The sequence below is a fragment of the Lampetra planeri genome, chromosome 33 (assembly GCF_965212315.1).
Source record: "Lampetra planeri chromosome 33, kcLamPlan1.2.h2, whole genome shotgun sequence".
Lineage (NCBI taxonomy): Eukaryota > Metazoa > Chordata > Hyperoartia > Petromyzontiformes > Petromyzontidae > Lampetra > Lampetra planeri.
Window position 1 is genome coordinate 1,194,230 of NC_136139.1, and position 22,288 is coordinate 1,216,517.

Consider the following 22,288-nt stretch of genomic DNA (forward strand, 5'->3'; position numbering starts at 1 on the left):
GGATACCAATATAAATGTCATGTTGGGAGTTGATATGCAGATCGATGCTCTGAAATAGCCCATTAAGTTTAGCAATAGTTTCCCTTACATTGTCGACTTGACCTCTGAACTCTAGTGGCATTTAGTCGTTGTACTTGCTCTTGGTTTACCTTATGTCAACACATTTTAAACTGGACACCTATTGCAGTGGTGAGGTTAGTATCAATAAGGAAGAGAAAATAGTGGCTGGACTTGTTTACAGTTCTGATTTTTGTCGGTGGCCATTAATAACAGTGGTTAATTGATTACATAGGCAACTGAAATATTAAACAGGCAAACGTTATGCCGAATTACCTTTAGTGAATTTGGCCTTTGATTAGAAATAGTCCCCTACAGCTCTTTTTAAGCAGCCAATTACATGGTGTTCATTATCTGTCTGGCAGTTTGTACCGTCAATAAATTACAAGGCTGTTATGCTGACAGGCATGGAAGGGCCTGTTGTACAACTGTCTTAATAATCTTATAATTTTGAGGCTTTTAAACGTTGACATTTCTGGGCCTTTACATTCTGCTCTAATATCCTACTTAAAAAAGTAATTAATTAATGTCAGTGTGTATGTATATGCACTATGATGTTATCAGCCAAGAGGAAAGTCAACATTGCTTGTTCTATGAATAGATGAGGTCCTACCATAGCAATGTGGAATTTACACCACTGGCTCAGTCACCAAAGTTGATGGGCATTTTCCCAATGTTGCATGAACATGGAGATTCATTGACTTCTTTAGCATTGTAAGCAGCTCAATTATTAACATTCAAGTAAGTAACTAAGATGATTGTAGCGAAAATCTGTACTGTGTAACATCTGTACCATCACTGAACACCCTTGAAATGGAGCCCAGCAGCGTATTGGGTCCTTGCTGCTGAACCAAATAATCAAAACATCTAAAAGTAAAACAATATGATTGCCCTCTTGATGCTGCACGTTTTGGAAATCCAAAACAAAAAGATGCATTTACAGAAATGTGTGTCTGTGTTCTGTACGTGGTTGACTGAGGCCTAATGATACACTCAAGGGACTCTTCAACTGGCAAGAGAAAATAATTGCAAATGGTCTTAGGCGGCATTGCCCGCAGCCTGAAACCAGACGGCTCTCGGACGTCGATGCACTAAACAACCAAAGGTTGCCTTGTGAAGAGGGCTCGGATAAAGAGACACTTATGAGCAAATTGCAAACGCCGATGAGAAAGTCATGTCTCATTATTGTCTTCGCAAGAGAGACTTGTGAGCTAAGAGGGTTTATGTCGGCCACAATGGAGAGGTCTGTGCCTCACCAGTTGCCGAAATGAAGTCTCTTATTAGTTTGTATGAGGGTCATTGTTTGTACTTTTTGGTGGTAATTTACTGTAATCACAGTGGCAGTTCCCACGGGCGTTGTATTTGAGCACAGCTGAAACTCAAAGTGCTGTGCACTCCCACATTCCGTCGTGGCTGCTTGAACACATGCCAGCAACCTGGTCTGAGAGAAATTGGTCTCTTTTTCTAGGTCAAATTTGACTGAAAATGTTTCTGGTTGTAATGAATAATGTGATCTATGTGAAGGCTTTGAAAATGTGTGGGCATGGCCCAGATATAAATAAATGAACTAATTAAGAAGAAAATGCATTAAGTAAGTTAAAAGTAATCGTTGCCCTACAATTTACTTTTAAATTTGATGCATTTTTGGAGTGGAAACCTGTTCAAAAGTGTTTTGAATGAATGAAATACATTGATAGCATAAAAATATAAACTCTCAAATATGTATCCTTGTAATAATGAAGACTATAGCTCTTTGCCAATCTTCTGCTGGGTGAAGACCGCTCCACGATTGTCTTGCTACACAGTATAGCTTGATGAAAGAATAAGTCCAGGTCAGATATCATCACTCGACTGGGGTGTTAGCCATGGCCTGGGAGTCAAACTCAGGTTGCTGGGTTCATAGCGCAGTGCACGAACCACTACTTCACCACTCCTTTCCCCTGTTTGGAATTAAGCCATTCAAATCCTGATAGCAAAATTAATTTAACTGACAACACTTTAGTGTCTTGGTGAAAAGAAGTAATTAATTTGCTGAGAATTTGGCAATCGTCCTAACAGCATTTTCCCTTTAGGCTCATCCTCTTTGTGTTCAATTATCATCTGTTTTCCCCTCGACTGCTCTTGAATTACCAGAGATGTTGTACGTTTGCTAGCGACACAGAGAAACAAAGCCATTTGTTTTATGTTGCAGCTATCATCCTGGAAAGGTTTCGTGTTTGTTTTCAGTGATTTGTCTTTATGACACTACGTGTGCTGTAAACATGACGTGTTGTGTAAATTGAAATAGTGTGGGTTAATCGAGCGATTGTAGGATAATGTGGAATCTGCAACAATTCTGTCAAGTGCGCTCACAACTTAACATGCTTTGTCCTTCATTTTAATGAGGTGAAACCCCAATGAGTTTCATTTCTTCTTTTTCCTTTTGCTATCCTGCACTTGAAATTGGCTTTGTGCATTTCGAGCATTAATATTTTATCATAATAATTCCTAAAGGTGCCTAAATCTGTCTCTGAAAAAAATTCAATTTTAATGTGTGTACGTGCTGTGACTTCTCATGTCTGTAATCTCATTTCTATATGCAATCCAGATTGGAAACATTAAAACAAATGCATCTATAAACCTGTAATAAAACATTAGGGTAACTTTATGGCGACAAACAATGTATGAACATAGATGTGGCACACGTATATGTAATTTTGTATGCACGTTAAGGGAACACAATGCATAGCACTGGCGTGATGCCACTTCCTCTGACCTACAAATCAGTTAATTTTCTTTATGGAGCCCATTGTACAGAAAATCCAAGTGCTCCCTTGCTGGAACAGAGGAAAATCAGCTTAGCCACATTTTTTTGGAAGCCTTTTTTAGTACAGTTTTCTGCACAATAAATGTGGTACCTCAATTAGTGGTGCAGTATTACAGGCAAAAGAGATGAAAGATGCCCGTGGTGTCATTGAAACTATGAAAACACGAATGAATTTGAAGCCAAAATGTACACTTTTAAAATCAGGCCATGGTCTCTGTTCTTTAATTAAATCTACTCGTGCTAACTCAACTGCACTCCTATGCTCCACCTCCCCCCACTCCCTCAACTTATTTCCAGGCTGCGAGGACATCATCGCTGACAGTCTGAGTCTGGAGGTGCTCATCCCAATCCTGGGCTGGAGTGCCCAGCCACACGGCTCGCCCTGGGTTCACCGGCGCGCCCTGCATTACCTGTGCGAGGAGTTTGGACGTGTCGCGGCCTCGCCCATGTTGTGTGACCTCAGCCAGGACTACCTGCTGAGCGCCCTGCAGTCCGACTTTTTGCAGGTTCGTCCGCGCTTCGTTCGTCAGCAGTCGACCGGGAAAATTTTGTGTGGCCGGAAAAGCAAATGCCCCCTGTGAGCATCTGCGTGTGGCCCATGAGAATGTTTATATTCAACAGCAAAAAATTGTCCTTGAATTTCCTGTTTGAATCCAATATGCAGAATATTATGGGCTCAGCCAGGTCAGCAGTGACTACACCAATGCATCCGTAGTTAATGCTGTAATTCTAAAACCGGTTGTAAGCAGGCCCAGACCATGCTCATACCGAGTCCTGTCTTTGAACTGATTGGCCGTGTCCTCTCCTCCCACTCCCCTCCAGCTCTTACTTCACACTCCGGGCTCAGCCTGAGCCTGCCCCCTGTGGCCGTCTGTGGTAGTGTTCACCTGTGCTGTGCACGGGAACAGGCACGGATGTGCTTGGTGTGTTTAGTGTACATGTGGTGTTTTATGAACAATGTCTGAAGAAAATGTAATACAATCATGGTTTAGAACCATTATGTTTGTTTCGTAACTTTTGGCAATTTTTTTTTTTATCTCACATCGCAAAGTGGTTGATGGGTGATGTTACAGCACACCTGTCTTTTATGTATGTTTGTTAAACTTTCGCACCATACGTAGCCAACCGTGATAATAGGAGGTGCGCGGGAAGGACAACAAACTAAATACATAAAGCAGTTCTAAATAAATGAGATTGAAATCTAGATTTAAAAGTGCATAGCTCCAGTAACTTCCTTATAACATGGTGCTGTGGACTTGGCCCAAGCAATACATGCATTCACTCCCATCTGCCTCTCCCCGCTCATCTCTCCCTGTTGACCCAAGCAATTAATGCATTTTCGCATTAACCCCCCCCCTCATTTGCCTCTCCTAATCTGCCCCACTTACCATGTGCGCCAGTAACCGAGGCCTTTTGTTAAGAAGAGCTTTTCAGCCATAGCATGCTAAGAGGTTGCTCCTTATTTGCTGCTGTGCTCAATGTCTGAAATAAAAACACTCCCTCCTCTTTCGCCATCTCCCAAGTTGTGTGTAGCCTTCTTTTATTGCATCCTGGCTTGAGACGTGGTCTCATGTAGGTGTTTCTTAATTGCGAGTTATATTGCGTTGTTATACCACATTTATGATGGGTAGTGCATTTGCAATCGCCACAGCACATTTCCTACCATAGTTAAATGGCACAACCACTGCTAGTCAATCAAATTTGACACTTACTAAAAGCCATTAAGAATGACGTTTAAGCACTTTTTCTTGATTTTTTCTTGGTCCTTCCAATTATATTCAAACTGTCCGGTTAGCTTTGTATCATGAGAATAAGAAACGCAGCTAAAGTTTATACTCCTGATTGCTGAGTGGCTGTATTTGTTGCCCTGTGTTGATGTCGCTGTAGGCATGTGAGCAGGACGTGTTGAAGGCTGTCATCAAGTGGGGGGAGCACCAGCTGATTAAGAGGATGGAAGATAGAGGTGAGTTTTGTCAAAAGAGTTTAATCCGAAACGGTGTGGTATTCAAAACACACGTTATTTTACATATAATATTGACTCAAGATCGAATGTCTTTCAATGTATATCAAAGAAGGCATAATTGTACAAAAATTGTTTAAATTTAAAGACGGTTAAAAAAGTCATGATTTGTATTGAATCTGATGGGGTCTTAAATTAGGGGCCTACTGGATACCACTGGGCGCCGTGGTGGTGAGATATTAACTGCCTCGACTGGTATACAGGAGGACGTGGGTTCGATCCTGATGCTGATGCTTATATATTTGGAGTTTGCGTGTCTCTCTCCCTGTGGTCACGTGGATTTTTCTCTGGGTCGTCCAGTTTTTCCCCTCCACATTTAGAATCAACATGCGTTTAGAGTATTTGGCTGCTATAAATGTCCACATAAGACACTTCATTGGGCTATCATTTGTGATAGCCGAGTCACTACTGAAAAAGAGCTATATATTCAGAGGGTTTTATCGAATAAAATAAAAAATAGTTTAGCGTAGTTTAGTTTCACTGTTCATTTGTGTGCACACAGAGCCGAACGTGGTGAGCAGTACGGCGCACAGCGTGAGCAAGAAGGGGGTCAAGCGAAAGGACCTGGACTCTGAGGAGCTGCGCGACATTCTCTCTCCGCTGCTGCCTCACGTGCGCGTCGACCTCATGCTCCCACCGAACTGCGACGTACTGGGTGGCGCGGTGAGTACGCGTGTTCCAGCCTCTACGCACCTCACTGGCGTGGGTGGTGACAGCGGGAGCGCGTTTTCCGCTTAATAATAATAACACTAATCAATTCGTATGTTTAGTATTTGCTGCATTATTATGGCGTGATGCTATCACGTGGCCATTATGTTTTGCGGACACAGTCTACAGTCGTTTGGCAGTAGGGGGCGATGCTGTCTATGTAGGTAGGTAATTAGGCAAATTTGGGCCATGACGCTGGCATGCAATGGCTTATTCGTTTTGAATGACTTCATGGGATCTATCTACTGTGAAGCAGGCAGTACATATTCACCAGGGCCGCTGGCCGTCTTCAAACCGCGAACCTCTTTAGCAAGTGGTGAACGTGCGCAGTTCGGGCCCAGTCCCAGTGGCCATACTGCAGATGTATTAACCATAATATATGTGCTGCCTGTTAACAGTGGACTTTAAACTAGTTTACTATTCAAAAACCCTGTGACAGTGTTTGAAAAAAGCAGGATGTGTGCCAGCATCATGGTCCACATTTGATGAGTTCCTTTCAAATTGTTTACTTTGAAAAGCCACATGGCAAAGTCTCCACTGATTGGCAGATGAATGTCCACTTCCTGGCCGGTGCTATGTTCACCTTGAGCCGCATTGGGACCGCTGCCACTGGGGGAGTCCCCTGCCACTGACCGCTTAAAGATGTAGTTGACCTGTCACACATTATATGGCTCGGGTCATTTGGACCGTCTTCCAATAACCTGGATGTAAGAACGCTGTCAGCTCCAACTGCATAACATCGATACGCCCCTAATGTGCTGCAACGATGTTTGTTCCAGAAAGCTGCACATTCGCCACCGACGACTTAAATTTGAACAAGTAGCCGATGTCTTTTGTTCGTGTAATAAGCTCCATACCTGTACTCCCAAGACCATCCTGTTGAAGTAAACCTTTTCACCGTGGCAGCTGAAGCGTGGGCTCATCAGCCGGCCGCCGTCGGACATGCTGCCCTCCGTGGACGAGAGGAAAGGGAACGCGTGGATGAGAGGTCGGGGTGGGGGCATCGCCGTCAAACCGCGTCTCTTCACTCCGTACGTGGAGGAGGCCAAGGTGATTCCTGTTCCCCTGAAGCGACAAGAATCGTGCATGAGATGGCACAATTTAATTACTTTGATTGAACGGGAAATTCATGCTTTGGCTCTTGGTTTGTATAGATTACAAGCTCAGTGATTAAATTTACATTCATGTTCCTAATCTGTCACATTTGTGCTGCATCTTACACACTTACCGAAAGAGACAGGTGTTTGTAAAGCGAAGCAAGGTGAGCGAGTTTCTGACGCATTTAATCCACTGCGCAGTGTTTATAATTTGGCCACTTGAGAAATGTCAGTAAACTATAGTAGGATGTTAGCTGGAGTAAATGTTCAGTATTAACTGCATGAATGTAAGAAACTATTTTGAGGATCGTATTCAATATTAGTGCTTGCAAGTCTTTTTAATTAAGTAATGATTGGACTTGCTAAGAATAATTTTTAAAAAACATCACGACATTCACAATTAGCTCAAATTAGCTACTATACATTCTTATTTAGTGGATATAAATATACTTAAATGGGATTTTAAATTCCGCAGGTTTTATGATATACTGCGTAGGTTCTATTTAGTTTGTTTTGTTTAATTGGAAAATAATTTGCGGACACATAATTCTGGAACATGTTTATGAAGGGCATATAATAAATTAAACCAAGTGCCTCTCCACAATGTTCGACTCAGACCTGGCGTAAATTACAATTGTAATTGTGTACTTCGTAATGAAATGAAATCACAACGTAATTGTAATTTGATTTGACAATTCTTTTGTAATTATAATTGGCCCCAGGCCGGTGGGTAGGTATTGTGGGTGGCAGCAGAGCACATGGCATAGCAACAGGCTTCTTAACAACACGAGGTGATGACAATCAATTCACACATTTTCGGAGTAAATTCTTTAAAAGGCAATAACTCAGTGAAGCTAAATTGAAAGCCTGTAACGGAACTAAAGGATGAGTGCAATTCATTTTAATTAAAGTAAGGAACCAAGCAGCAACATGTATCATCTATAACAATTTAAATTAATTGGAGATTAGGCTTTAATGGAGGCTGTTGCGGAGAGTGATGCGGTGATCAGGATGGGCCATAATGAAAGTGTAAAGGATGTTTTAGGTAGTTGATGGTCTAAGGTATTAGTGGAGACTTGGGATGTTACAATAAAGCTGTGATAAAAAGTTTTACATTGCTGGAAAATGAGAGGAAGTGAGCTTAGGCTCTATTAAGAATACATTTTACAAGGCTGATAATAATCCACATGAAGCAGGTGAGAAAGTATTAAAGAGTATTGGAGAAACTGTTCTTTTCAAGTGTAACTTTTGTTATTAAGTTTGCAAGGTTTGAGATATTTTCATTGCGAAGGCAATTATATCCCAATTGTACCACAGTGGTGTGTATTATATCATATCCCAGTTGGACTCAGAATAATGCATTCTATTACCACCTAGACATTAATATTTGTAAGGAATACCCTTGCCTTACCACATATATCCGAAAACTAACTTTCCTTGTGGAATTAAAGGGGTCATTTAGCTGTATAGATTTGTTGTGTAAGTTATAAGTCTCCATAACTCGTCTTAAGCATATCAAGTGCAAACTTATACATTGAAAAAATGTTTTGTCATCCAAGTTATAATTAAGTCAGAGACCATCAAACATACCACATTTCAAAGTCTGGATGTGTCCTCAAGTCAACGGCTGAGATTCACACCCAGAATCTCAGAATCAACACCGTATTCTGACACTGGCATAATATTGACTAGCCAGCCACATTTTGGGTGTACATTATTCATTGAATACTGCATAGGTTTCGGCACGTGTAGCTGTATAGAATGAACACCTGGTACAACCCCAAAACATACCGCTGAAAGTTGTGTACAGAATGTGGGTTTTCATCATGTCACTTCAGGCGGTGCTGGAGGAGATGACGGACGTTCAGACGGACAAGGAGCGTCTGCGCTGGACCCGCGTGTCCAGCGTGCCGGACACGCTCTACATGCTGGACGGCGGGGGCATGGGCCACCATCAGCCCCGTGCCTCCATGGCCCACGCCAGCCCAAGGCAGCCGAGCCCCTCTGGTCTCCTGGCTGCCGTCGACAATCAGGTGCCAGGTGAGTGAATTCGCGTTGGACGCAAGTTGGGCGAGCCAACCCCCGCCTTGTAAGCATCATTCACTGTGGAATTTAGTGACGTATGTAACCACATTGGGGTGAGATGCTGCCGTGATGTCATGGATAGCACACAGGCCCTGCAAATTTACAGGTAGCGAGTTGGAAAATCCTGGCGTGGCAGTTCAAACAATGGGCAATTTTTTTTACTAGAGGGGGGCTCCCTCTACTGCATACATTTTTGCCAGCAGTGGTGCGAGTACTGATATTCTCTTCAGCGATACTAATAATTGTTTCATATCACATGCACATTCCATTAAAGGACTGTTGTGTGTGCCTGTGTTGTGCGTGTGTTTCCTACAGTGCCGTCCCAAGCTGTGGTGCGGGAGATGCTGAGGCGCGTGGCCGAAGCGCGAGCCGGGCCCGTGGTGCGGCAAGCGCTGTCCCTCCCGTGTGGCGACATCCCCGCCATCAACCGCCACGTGCAGCTGCGTGTGTTGCGTGAGTTCGGCTTGCCCGACTCGGCCATCGACCTCCTGCAGGTAGCCACCTCACTCTCCCCTCTCCCCCCCCCAACCTTTCTGACTTCTCTAATTAGCGTGGTTGGCTACGTACTGTGCGAAATAATTTCAACATACATACTTCTCAAGGCTGTGTGCGACTTTCTCTCTGCTCATTTTCTCTTTTGCTGTATTTTGTGGAAAGGCGTTCTACGGGGTCGCGCTAAGCGAGGCGACTGTATTGGGAGCAAACGTGCATCATGAGAGAGAGAGAGTGTGATTTTTTTTTCCATATGGTCCTTTTCGAAAACAATTCTTAAATCACAGCTGATAATTTTCATCAAAACAATTGCCACGTGTCAGGTGTAAAAAATACAGAATTCTTGCGTAAAAATGTAATGTGCAACACTCAACTCTATATAGTTTACCAATTTTTTGTTTTATCTAAGTCAAACATTTTACAATGTTGAAAAGCATTCCATGTTTTTTCTCGACAGAACCCATACAAGTACTTCCCGGACTCTGCGTTCGACGAGCCCGAGAGCATGTGGGGCGCGTTCGGACACCATCAGCCAATCCACCCGCAGTATATCCTGCCGCATCAGCAGCAGCAAGGACCGAGGCGGCAGATCCGCAGCGCTCCGAGCTCCGAGTCGCTGTACACCGGCGACGTGGCTGACGCGCTGGCGCTCTCAAGCCTGCGCCTGGGGCTGCCCTTCCCGCCGCCCCCGCCCCCGTACCAGCCGCCGCTGTCGCGCGGCACGCAGGCGCCCTCGGTGCACGGCTCGCGGGGCCGCAGTCGCTCGCACGCATACGGCGGTGCCGGCAAGATGAGGGCGTCGCAGCAGGCCTACCCGGACGGCATCTCCTGCGGCGGCTACTACGACGGCGTGGACACCGAGGTGTGGGCCCGGCACGCTTGCCTCGCTTGACTGTCACGACTAGTCTCGTGGTTTGGATATTAGCTCGTTCAATCGCGAAGCCTTGAGTCAACGGTTCAAATTTCAGCTTCCGGTAATATCTGTGGTGAAGTGTCAGTGCACCGTATGCTGTGAAGTGTGAATGCAAGCGATCTTGCAATCACGTACTTAAGTAAGACCAGGGGTCAGCAACCAAAATATCAAGAAGAGTAATTTTTTTCGAATTTGGTAAAACAATTCGATTTTGCAAAAGCAGCAATGTATGTCAATACAAGATGGTGGTCCGTAATGAATGATGTCACGAAGCAGTCTTTAAAGAGCCGCATGCAGCCTCGGAGCCGTAGGTTGCCGACCCCTGAGTTAGATCATTGCGTGCCATTGTAACAAGACAGGTTTTACATTTCGAAATGCCCTGCAGTTAAATTGTCCCAAAAAATAATTGCGTTTCATGTAGGGTTCTGTGTCCACTTAATTGCAATGTTCTTACACCTGGTTAAAAAGCAATCAAGGGATCAATATGGCCCGTGCCATTCATACCATCATGCTTCTCTAGAGCTGCCTTCTGCCCGGCTTTACCATTGTCTACTAAAAGCAACCATATGGCTCCGTGTGTTTCCCTTGCTTGGTTGCTAAACTCTTGGTGTTGATTATTTTTTCCATGTTCATAAACCTGCTTCCTCTGTCCTTCACAAGTGCTCGGTCCATCTCTTGAATGTCTTCAATGCTCTTTGCTATATCTATATATTATATTCCAACAGAGATGTGCGGTGAGGTCAATGGCTGGGGAGGCACTGGCTAGTGTCAGAGCCAGATTCACACACGGAGGGGGGCGTGGCCTCACTGAGGGGGCGTGTCCTCACTGAGGGAGGCGTGTTAGACACGTCCCCCTCAGTGAGGCAGATGTGATGGCTGCCTCCCCTGGTGCTTTTTCATTGCAGTTTCATGACGAGACGAGTGAGCCTAAATATCTTTATGCACAGACGTGAAATAAGTTACCTGGAGTATGGAAGGCGAGGACATGTAATGAAGGGGTCTACAAACATATTGCCAGCATCATGCAGGCTAGACATCAGTTGCTGAGGCGACATAACACATCCTCACATAAAACAGCACGAGGGGTTAACACAAGGGGGCGGTGATGGTAGCAGTGCGGGCTTGCTGCAGTACTGTGTTTCACGGCGTATGCGTGCATGCGTTGCCACCGGGCGTCCGCCCACCAGGGTTCGGAGAGCGGCGTGAGCGAGCCGTCGGTGCCGGACATTGCGATGGCAGCGTCCACGCTCAGCAGGATGTCTCTGTCGGAGATGGACTGGCCCGACGCCCGCCCACCCGCGCCGTCGTGCAGCAACAGCAGCAGCAGCAGCTCGGTGGCCGCGGCGGCGGCGGCGGCACCGCCGGCCGCCAAGCCCGAGCGGGGCAAGAAGCGTAGCTCGGCGCCGTCCGCAAAAGGCAAGGACAAGCAGGAGTTGTCGGGCTGCCCCGACCTCTACGACTTCTCCAGTAGCGTCGTGCACGTGTCGCTCGCGTCGGCGGAAGGTGGCGCCGCGACGCCCGCCAAGTACAGCGACCCGGCCATGCCCGACCTGCACTCGTGCCACGGTGGCAACCGCGGCCGGATCGGCGCTGCGGGCGGCGGTAGTGGTGGCGGGGCGACGGCGATAAGCCGCGCGGCGCTGTGCGTCGACTTGGCCGCCGGACACCCTGCGGCTGGCGCCACGGCAGCAGCGGCAGCCGGCGGTCTGCTCTCCTGTCGGCCGCACGGCCGCCTGGCGCAGGAGGGGGCGGCCGCGGGCGCCGTGGCGCCGACGCAGGAACCGCACTCGTCGCGGGCGTCTGCGCTTGGGCTGCCGCACTTGGAGTACGACTTGGTGCAGCACGTGGGAACGCAGGTGCGTTCACATTTCTTTGTCCGAGCGGCGGAGTTAAGTTGGCGAGCCCCCCTCCCCAGCCTGTGAACGTCCGCTGATGCCCAATATACTGTGGTCTAATGGTTAGCACTCGGGTAAGTATTACAGTTGGGATTGGCAACATTTGTTACTCTGCACAAGCATTTAATCAGATCCTGAATGGTTCAGCGCACAGATAGAAATTGCAAAAAGTACAGTAAATAGGATATTTTTTAATCCTCAGCTCAAAGAAAATGTAGATTTTATTGACAAATAAAAATAGATCATCCCAATTTTTATCCCAACTGTGCTTCGTGTCATGTCATGAGACAAAGTACGCATTCGGTTCTTTAATAGAGCAGTGCATCCCCTTGACTTAGAGTGACCGATGGAAACCGATTTTACAAAGCTACCTATGAGATCCCTTCAGGTGACATCTGGCCTCCACATTAGAGTGAAGCACTGCATGAGCAGAATCATTGTTGCATGTCAGTCAAACCGATATTTAATTCTCAGAGCTGGAATTCATCCAAGTTAAATGCAAAACCAAATTTAACCTGGTGGGTTTTTTTTGTACAGTCGTTGATGACGGGGCCAAGACCATCGACTCGCGACGCTCGACACGCCGGATTAATCACGGGCGACTGCATGCGACGCGAACTGGGTGATCTCTGCGGTGCCAGCTCCGCACTCTGACCTCTGAGGCGACAATGCCCACCACGTCAACTCAAATGAGACTGCGTTCCTGCACGCGCGCGTGCATGTGTGCGTCTAGGTGAACGGCGCCTCCGCCCGCCGACCCGCTGAGCCCGAGCTCATCGAGGGCTGCCCTCTTCCCCAGCCGCAGGGCGACGCGGCGGAGGGGGGGGCCGCCGCCGCGTCGCCGCCCGAGCGGCCCGCGGACAACGCGCCTCAGAACTCGCAGTGCCAGCAGCCGCGCATGCTGCTGCAGGACCACTTTCGCATCGTCATCCACGAGGGGCGGCAGAGCAGCCCGACGGAGGGCCGCGAGACGCCCATCCGCAAGTCTGCACTCTGATTGTCGGGGGTGGGGGAGGGGGGGCTGCCCTCGCAAACGTTTCGCTGTCCAAGCTCAACACGGAGGACGGGTGGATTGGCCGAGCGCCGGCTGGCCCCGCACGCGATGCCCTACGTGTCTTGGCCCAGAGTTCGTCCGTTCGGGAGGATGCCCCTGTCTGCTAAGTCCGGGGCATTGTGCTTCAAACAAGCTCCACAAATAAGAACTAATCCCAATGTAAAAGTTGGCAGTGTTGCTGGAAAATATTTCACAACTTTTTTTTCTTTGGCATTTCTGGGATGACTATCGCAGTCTACGTTTTTTTTTTCACAGAGAGAAGCTGCTAATGAAGCTGTATTCTGAATGGAAATGTTTCAACCCGACTATCATTTTGGACATGCTGAACAGAGAGTAAACATCATATGTGTGGGTACTATTTTATTGACTTTTGTGTTCATACCTTTCACAAAAACAGATTTTTCTTTTTTTTAGTGCCGATGTTTAGGGCATCGAGCATGCTTGTTGGGTCAAAGTATACAATGCATCCGTACTTTTTATCTTCAAACAGCATTATTTAGTTTTGCGTTATTTTGTACCGTGTATCACAAACTCATTGACGGTCGAACCCTTCTGTTTTGTGTATTAACCACAGGCATATATTATCCACTGTGTGGCTCTTCACATATTGGAATTTACAAATTGTGTCCGCTCACACTTTATTGTTTTTACAATTTTCATTTGTTAAGCTTTTGAATTGAGAGCTTTTCCAGCATTTTCGACATTGCACACAGTGCCCTGGCTGTCGCAGCCCAGCTGGCTTGGTGTGATGCGTGTATTATATACTTTAGTTTGGCAGGTTTCCAGATTAAAAGAAGAGGAGGAAGGATTGTTTATTTTCTTTTTATTTTCATTGAAGCCGTGTTCTATTTAACCACGTGCGTTCATTATAATTAGACTGCTTTAGCGGTGTGTATAATTGTTTTTTTCTGCATTGCATATTTTGGACCGACGCATTGGAACCCGCTTAATATCACTATTTTCATTAACTTGCACTAAAGAAAGGGAATTGAGATACCTAATATTGCTCTACTATATTCTGTGTTCACTTCAGGGGTTGTCCTCTTCCCTCTGTCAAACCATTGTCACCGTAATATTGTGGTTACACCGGAGCATGTGATTGTGGTGTAACCAGCTGTTGATGCAACGAAATAGAACCAAAAGCAAATTTGATATGGCCAGTGGAAAATTGACCTGGTGGTTCTTGTCAACAACATGTTGGCTGGATATTTTTTTCTTTTAAAGATATTCATATATCAAGAAAAATGGCACTCTTGTCTGTTCATTGTCCTCTTTTTTTTTCAAACGAGCAATGGGTTGGTACTCAAATTGCACAACTGAGTCATTCGTGAAAATTCCTTTATCCTATTGCAAGCTTCAAGTCTCCGTGGGGCGACCACTCGACTCTTTAGTGATTCTCTCTTTTTTTTTGACGTCGGAGAATTGAAGGGTGCAGCAAGCCCCAACTGGGATTTGAACTTGCAGTCTTTCTGTTGTGAGTCAAGTGCTATAACCACCAGTGCCCCTTAGCCAGAGCACCTGGCATCCGTCTAATGTAAACATGGAGACTTTACAATGTAGTATATTACCATGTTGTAGACCTCTCCATTGGCAGATTGGTGCAAAATGTTTGGAAAATGTATGAGTGACATGATATATATTCATTACACTGCTTATAAATACACTTTTAAAGATGTTATTCAATATGGACGTGGATGTCTATCAGAGGATTCTCTTCTAGACTCCTGCCATTGATATTTCCCCATCACTGATTTGCCTCGGCAACATTAACGTTGTAAGCTGTGCTTTGATTTTGTTCAAATCGAGGGAGAAGTTTGACTAGATTTTATCCACTGAACTTAATCTCTCATGGATTACAGCAGTACATGTGCGTGCAGATGCATTTCTACTTGATATGGCATTTTAACTGCAATGGGCACACCGTTTAGCCCATGACCACCTGTCATTTGTCATTATCCATAGGTGTTTGTTGACTTGGGTACGTGAAAACAAACGTGGTGATTTTAAGAAGTATAGTGTCACTGGTTAAGCAAATGCTCTTTTACCTTTAACATTGCCATGCACGTTCCTGGAAAGTGTGTACAATCCCTGGGAATGTGGTATATTAAGACTAATGAACTAGAACTAAAGTGTTCAGCTTGAAGTGTGTTCTCATCATAAGACCCAGTTAGTGTCATGCCGTGCATTATGACAAAGCATTATGCATTCTAACCCAATCAAAATGCTTTACACTGTCGTTCCACCCGGTCTCCAGCTGTCGCCTCCCTGTGGTGCCTTTAACAAGTTAACAAGGGCATGGTGCGATCTTGGTTTGGCCGTTGGAACCCGTCATAATGCTTGTCAATTCAATGGTGGAAGTAGTTGCACTGTAGATATATTTTTTAAGCAGCTTTTACTGCACAATATCTGGGTAAACTGGACTGCAGGGACATAATGTATAGGTCATTTTAACTTGCCCGCTAATCTCTAGCAAAAAGTTAAGCATTTCCCCACACCTCGGTACGAAGATTCACACAGTGGGAGGCAAGGGATGGCAGAGCGTGCAGTCAAATGCAATGACATGACCCCACGATTGCAGGGGCACCATGAGCCACCCCTTGAAGCTTTTGCAAACATCTCCTGTTTGATGGCAACCCGCAGAATTGCACACCGGAGGGTTGTACATTAACAATACCATTTTTGGACATTTTGTACTTTGGAAATGGCAAGGAACCCGTTTTACACGTCAGTGTCTACTGCCATAATTACGTCAGCTTAACAGTAATTCCTTTCCATGAAGTACGTTTTATAGTAATCATTTAAATTTAGTTATTGGGTTCAGTTGATCATTTTTTTTACAAAATCTATACAATACTTCAGCTTGTAAAAAAACTTCATTTACAGTTGCAGTCAACAAAAGGGAGCTTAAGTAATTTTGTTCGGATGGCGAAATGTGGACTCATCCGACGTTTACGTCACATGCTGGTTGTATATTTGAGTCCAAATCCAGGTTGAGGCAATGGAGTGGGTGAGGGGTGACCGCTTAAACCTATCAACACGGCGATCGTGCTGACCACAGAGCAATGCAACCTGTGGAGCCACGGGCATGGATTAATATGCCGCCACCATGGTTGGCAAACTCACGCATTGCAATGACAACCGTGGAGTGTTTGCATCTTTTGACAGTTCCGCTTGAGTTTTCATGGCCAAACCTGAACTATGCATATGAAGGTTAGATAGCCTCGTGGTTATGAGAGGCAGATTGCTAGGGTGTGATGGTCAGGATGCAGAATATGCAGAAAGTGTTGACATTTAAGACTTGTTACACTTTTCATTGAGAGCCGTAAGTAACTAGTTAGCGAGGAGCATTTGACATTTTCCAGTTTATGATTTGGGATATTACACAGCTAATTCCTCTGTTGTAATTTATGGTATACTTTATAACAGAGGGACACTTTGGTAATTCCCTAAAGAATATTTATGTCATTTGATAATTTTATTCCCATGAAGTGCAAATGTGATGCACCCATCTGTGTTGATCTAGAGTGCCTGTGTTTAATGTAAATGTTTTAGCAAATAATTTAAATTGCATGACCTACATTTTAAAGGATGACTTGTTAAAATAAGTCCTAATGAAAAAAGCACCTCTTTAACAATTTAGTTAAATGTGAAATAAGCCCAAATTGGCAGCGCATTAATTGTATGTTGAGCCTATAGATAGGATAGATGGTCATCATTAGAATCCCACCCACACCAGGGATAATCAAGCCACTCAAATGTGTGAACCAAGATTTGTTAATAGATCTCTGACACATTGTGACATTCAGGCCTTCTTTTGTGCTCTCAAGCGTGCGTGCACATCATAGGCTTGCATGTGTACACACGTTGAAATGCATTCAATGTATTTACGCATGCTCACTCGTGTTGCATGTTAGTTGGTGTCTTTGTGCTGGGGTTTGTTTGTCTGTGCGCATGCCGTGTAAGTGCGTGCAAACGGTTGGATTCTTTCAAATCTGTTTAGTCATTTGCGTCTATATATATGTTAGTTTGTCTCTGTTATGCGCTTCCGATTTCTTGATCGTGTGTGGTTTGCTGATCAATATGTAAATGGCCACACGTTTTGTTCCATGTAGGCCCATTTCATTGAGAATTCAGGAATTTGTAAACAATATCTATTAAGGGACCTTTCCAAATTGAGCTAAACTGCCACAAGTTAATATTTATTAAGTTAATGATACCATGTCTTGTCACATGTTTTCAATGCAGTAAGTTGAAGGCATGGCTATAAAAAAAAAACTGGCATGAATAAAGGATTTGGTCATCAATTTCCAAATTAACACATGACGATATTGTTTAATAATATACATTTAAACATTTTTATTCCCAAAGTTCATTGTAAATTTTAGAATATAAATATTATTAGGTAGAACATTTTACAAAATTGCGTAAAAAAATAAGGTAATGGTACAAATATAATACAATTAGATTAATCTCAAGTTATATATATTATATTTAAACAGAGGGGAAATCAATAATAGCTGGCAGTTGTATTGATGAGTGATTTAGCATGGCAGTTACTTTTAACCACCAAAGAAGATGATTGACAACAAAAGGGACTGGGTGAAAATTAATTTTCAATAACATTACCTTATCACAAGGTGGTTGTGTCCACTGAAGAGGTACTGGGTGAACTGAGGATAATTTATTCCATGAGAAGGCTGAACCGTTGTAAATGCAGTGTTGGAAACGAGTTTGATTGTTTCACAGTGGTTTCAATAACCGCCGATTAGGCTCATGTTCAGAATTCTGGGCATCGAGTCAGTTGTCACAAATTGACATGAGGTCTCGTAGCTGCCAGTAATTCCTTTAGGGGCTTTTGTGGACAGGCGAGGAGCTATTATCAGTAAAACAAATTCTGAAACATTACATCATTTTGCATATGTTTGTCGTGATGTGCTGGCTTGATAGACCAAATTTAAACCCACGTGGACTTAAATATAAATCAACCTGGAACTCCACGCAAATGAAAAGAATCCTTATCTGTATAACTGATCAAGTATGTATGTCTAAAGTAGTTAAATTAATATCATGACAATACAGTTTTGATTTGTATAGCAGCCAAATTCTGTGGAATATTAAAAGAATTGCGAGTAAATCTTCAAAACAATATATTTGGTTTATATCAGCATGTATTACAACGTTCTGAATTCATTGGTTCATACAGTTAATTCATACTTTTAGATTAATTCATTTTCAAATCCTTGACTTTTGACGGACGGAAAGCCGCTACAACTGAGATAAATTTGTGCAACTTACGAATTGTTAATTTGTGCAACTTACGAATTGTTAATTTCAAACGTGCGGAGCGCAGCAGCGATCGAGACCTGCAGATCCACCAGTTTAGCTGGGCCTGTTCGCTAATGAAGTACACGTTTACTTGAAAAACTAAATGATAATAACCTGTGGTGGTCCCATTTCAATTAGATACATTTGTTTGAGATCCTGAACGTATTGTTTCCTTCAGTTATGACCCAAACTTCCACATTGTACTATATAGTTACTAATTGTGTATTCAAATGTGTTAAATGGCAGCTTGAACCATTAAAAGCATATTAGTAAAACCTATTTAAATATATATCTTATGAACAATACATATTGAGATTATTATGCTTTCATTTAAGCCACCATTCTCATTTGTTTATCAAATGGGTGATTACTAATATCCGTTTAAGTATTCTATTTATAAATTAAAAGTATTTGGTCACATTTCTTCAATCAAATAATTGAAGTTTAGGATGTCATTTTGTTATAGGTCTTCATGGGTGAACCAATCCCGACAGAACGCCATGCCACGTGTAGATGCTGTCTGGTGACCATGCAGTGTTTACCGGTGTGTGTGTGTGGGTTACTGTTGACTTTGCTTTTCGCAGTGCTTATACTGATGGCTGTTTGGGAAAACAAAGCAAGTGTCATTCTGAGTGTGCTGGAAACACCCAAGAATACCCATCCTTAAATATGTTTGTTCGTCATTATTTATGTTATACCCATAAGCAGTTACCATGGGAATGGAATTGTGTACTAAAAGGGACTTGAAAAAGCACACATTTTTCGTGGAGGATTTAAAGATGTCTATATCAGCCCGTCATTTACCCAAGCCGCCTGAACCTTATCTAAAGCAGTGGATTTCAACATAATTTCGGGACTTTGCTTTACCCCTACTGTAAATTAAACCGCTTCTGAGTTGTGGTTTTCTCATACTTGATTAAGAGTAACATCTTAAAGAGAAAACCAATAGTCTTCGGAGCATAATTATTGTTGTCTAAGCATGTTGCAGTTGGCAGAGGTGGTTGATGCATGCAAGTTCTGGTGATATCTGGGACTTGAATCCCACAATCCTACCAGCAATGAAACCTGGTTCTCAGGTGTAACAGGTCTGGCCGGTAGCCGACCAAAAACCACATTCGAGTTGCATTTAATTATGTTACGTCCGACTACGTTTACATATTTAGCTAATATTTACCGAGTGACGTGTTCTTGTTAGCACCGCGTATAGTGATTGAGAGCTGGACATTATACATATCAAAGTCCTGTATCCAAAATAGCAGAGAACGTTTATTCACTCTCGACAAAGAGCATGCGTGTACAAGGACAACATACAATTTGTGAAAAAATGTGGTATCGACTAAAAAAACATCGATTAACAAAAATGCGTCTGCAAATTGTCAGCAGTAATTTGAAACCTCATGCAGTAAAAATCGTGGCCCATATGTGCTTGCACATCCCATTGACAGCTTTTTTTTTAGTAATCCTCCCAGTTCATGGGAATATGTGATCTTTCCAACGTTCTGTTTTTCTTTTCACGGAGAAGCCGAGATGATCTGGCTTGTATAAACACAGGACAAATATTGGCAGGCGAAAGTTCTCGACCACTGTCAAGGACGTCATGTTATATTTTGTAGGATAAAGAAAAAATAAACGGGGCTTTGTCCACGATGGTGACACGTGCGTTCGTATTAACGCGGTCGTAATGAGAGCCATCACAAGCTGCTCTGACTGTTGCAAGTAAAATGTTTTAATACGTAAGGGTTGTGTCAACAGTGCATAAATGCACCAACAAAAATACCAATCACGAATACATTAATGACGACAATTACTAGAAACTGGTTAACATATGCGTAGCAACCCCCTTAGCTTGGTGAATGTAAGCCCAGCTTTCACGCAGGCCTCACTTCTCACGTGCTTACTATTTGGTGGATTGGTTCTGATGTGAAAAACATATTTCACAGCTGCAAAGTATTGATAATCATATTTCACCTACACACGTGAGATACAGCTTATGTAAATATAGATTTTAATGCGTCGTTCTGCCCTACCTCTGAAAAGGTATGTAGTACCGACATTTGAGGCTATGTAGCCGCACGGCAGCAGGCATAGCGACATTAATACAACGTGGTGTTTTATTACATTTAGCATTCGCTCGTTCGCATTCATACATCCTGGTTGATCACTGCTATTTTTTGTGCTGAACTAAAAACGTGGAACTTTATCATTTGTTCCTGATAACACACTGTCCGTTTGATTTGGAGACGTTTAAATGTGGCACTAAGCTCGTGGTTGCCCTGAACTTATGCCAAGAGTTGAGTCTTGAGTAATTTCCTGTTTATGTCCAGTCGGGTTCTTAATTAATTGCAGTTCATGGATCACTTGATGAAGGGAGTCACTCTGCTTGGTTCTTAGCAATGCACCAAAGGCACTTTGATGATGGTAAACTTCATCATGAACACATTTGCCAGTATATGGCATAGTCTGTTCATAGTAAAAACACAACTCTATCGTGTTGAGTGTATTACCCAGGAAAGCCTCATTACGTCTCAATGTATGGACATAGCTAATTCTGCAGTACTCGCATCTAAATCGACCCTCTGCTAGTCTGCTGCAACATTGCATTAAAAGTATAGCACCCTTGCCTAAAAGCGAGAGTTCTTATGAGACTACACATGCATATTGTGCACTGGTATTAAGTCATCAATCACATTGACTATTTGATGTGCATAACTAGGTGTACAGAGGGACTTCGTCATTTACCATTTAAAATGCATCAATTTGGTTGTACATATATATTCAATGACAATTTAAATATTTGTTAATGCATTTTATGGCGAATGTCAGCTTGCGACCTCTCCAACCAATTAGAATCTTCGTCGGCTGACATTTAAGGGAATTTATATCGTGGTGAAATACATTTAGGAACTATGTGGGGGGGGGGGGGTAAACCGAGTTTTCTGGTGCAACTGCATTTCACTCTTTGCCTCTCGTTGGCACTGTAATGTATGCGGCCTCAATTCACCAAAAGTGAAAGCGTCCCTTTTTTTTTGCTTGGCAGTGACACAACATACCTTGAGGGTTTGCAACGTTCGTGGTGGGTATTCCTTCCCATGCTGTACATTTAGACACATTACACCATAGGGATCATTGTAAATGATCAACATTTACACAAGCGCACAAACCATACAATACGGGCAATGGTGTCAAGATGAATGTACCTCTGTCTGACAGAGCACAAGGATGAGAAAGAGCATACGCTTTGGAAATGTCGATAGTGTTGAATGATCCCGTAGCATGCGTTGCTAAAGTCCTGTCGTGAGTAAATAGCTTTTCAAGTCGGTCGAATGCTCGCTCTCCTGTGATGCATTTGGCAAGTATTACCGTTGCCACCGCATTAACACTGCAGGACTTTCCTCGGTGCCTTTAGAGCTTTCGTTTAGACTTTGGATTAAAGTAACAGATTCTATGCAAAAGGTAAATTCTAAATGTGCGTCTTTGTTTCATAGCAGATGTGTGCCGTGTACTATATTTGGTTTTGTAAATAATGTATATCTGTAATATCCTATGTGTAATGCACAGTTACGTTGGCGTTTATCATTGTATTGACATCTTAATTGACCCACAATGCTTTGTGTAATATATTTTGTAATTTGTTTAAGCGTCATTGTACATTGCATATATATGTTTGTCTTGTAACCCTACACCTGGCCATTTCTACCGAATGTATTTTGAAATGGGCTTTTAATGACTCGGTGTATGCTTGTCTGAATGAAAGGTGTACATTGCTGGGTGATTAAATGACGTGGCTTTGCCGTTTGCGTTTGGTGTGCTCTGTCATAGTCAGATATTCCCACCAC

General features: G+C 43.5%; 1 protein-coding gene across 2 annotated transcripts in view; it reads left to right on the plus strand.

Annotated features, from left to right (window-relative positions):
* The window catches only part of BTBD7 (BTB domain containing 7), a 59,237-nt gene extending 36,994 nt beyond the window's left edge, over nt 1–22,243 (plus strand). Inside the window, exons 8-16 of one of the 2 annotated variants that reach the window (XM_078609929.1) lie at nt 3,161–3,369; nt 4,751–4,826; nt 5,386–5,546; nt 6,498–6,641; nt 8,527–8,728; nt 9,089–9,267; nt 9,723–10,127; nt 11,366–12,034; nt 12,807–22,243. In XM_078609929.1, coding sequence (XP_078466055.1) covers nt 3,161–3,369; nt 4,751–4,826; nt 5,386–5,546; nt 6,498–6,641; nt 8,527–8,728; nt 9,089–9,267; nt 9,723–10,127; nt 11,366–12,034; nt 12,807–13,070 — 2,309 coding nt within the window. In that variant the 3' untranslated portion in view covers nt 13,071–22,243. Of the gene's footprint in view, nt 1–3,160; nt 3,370–4,750; nt 4,827–5,385; nt 5,547–6,497; nt 6,642–8,526; nt 8,729–9,088; nt 9,268–9,722; nt 10,128–11,365; nt 12,035–12,610 lie in introns of both variants that reach the window. The other variant, XM_078609930.1, reaches the window with a different exon arrangement.
* Nucleotides 22,244–22,288: the final 45 nt, after the last annotated feature.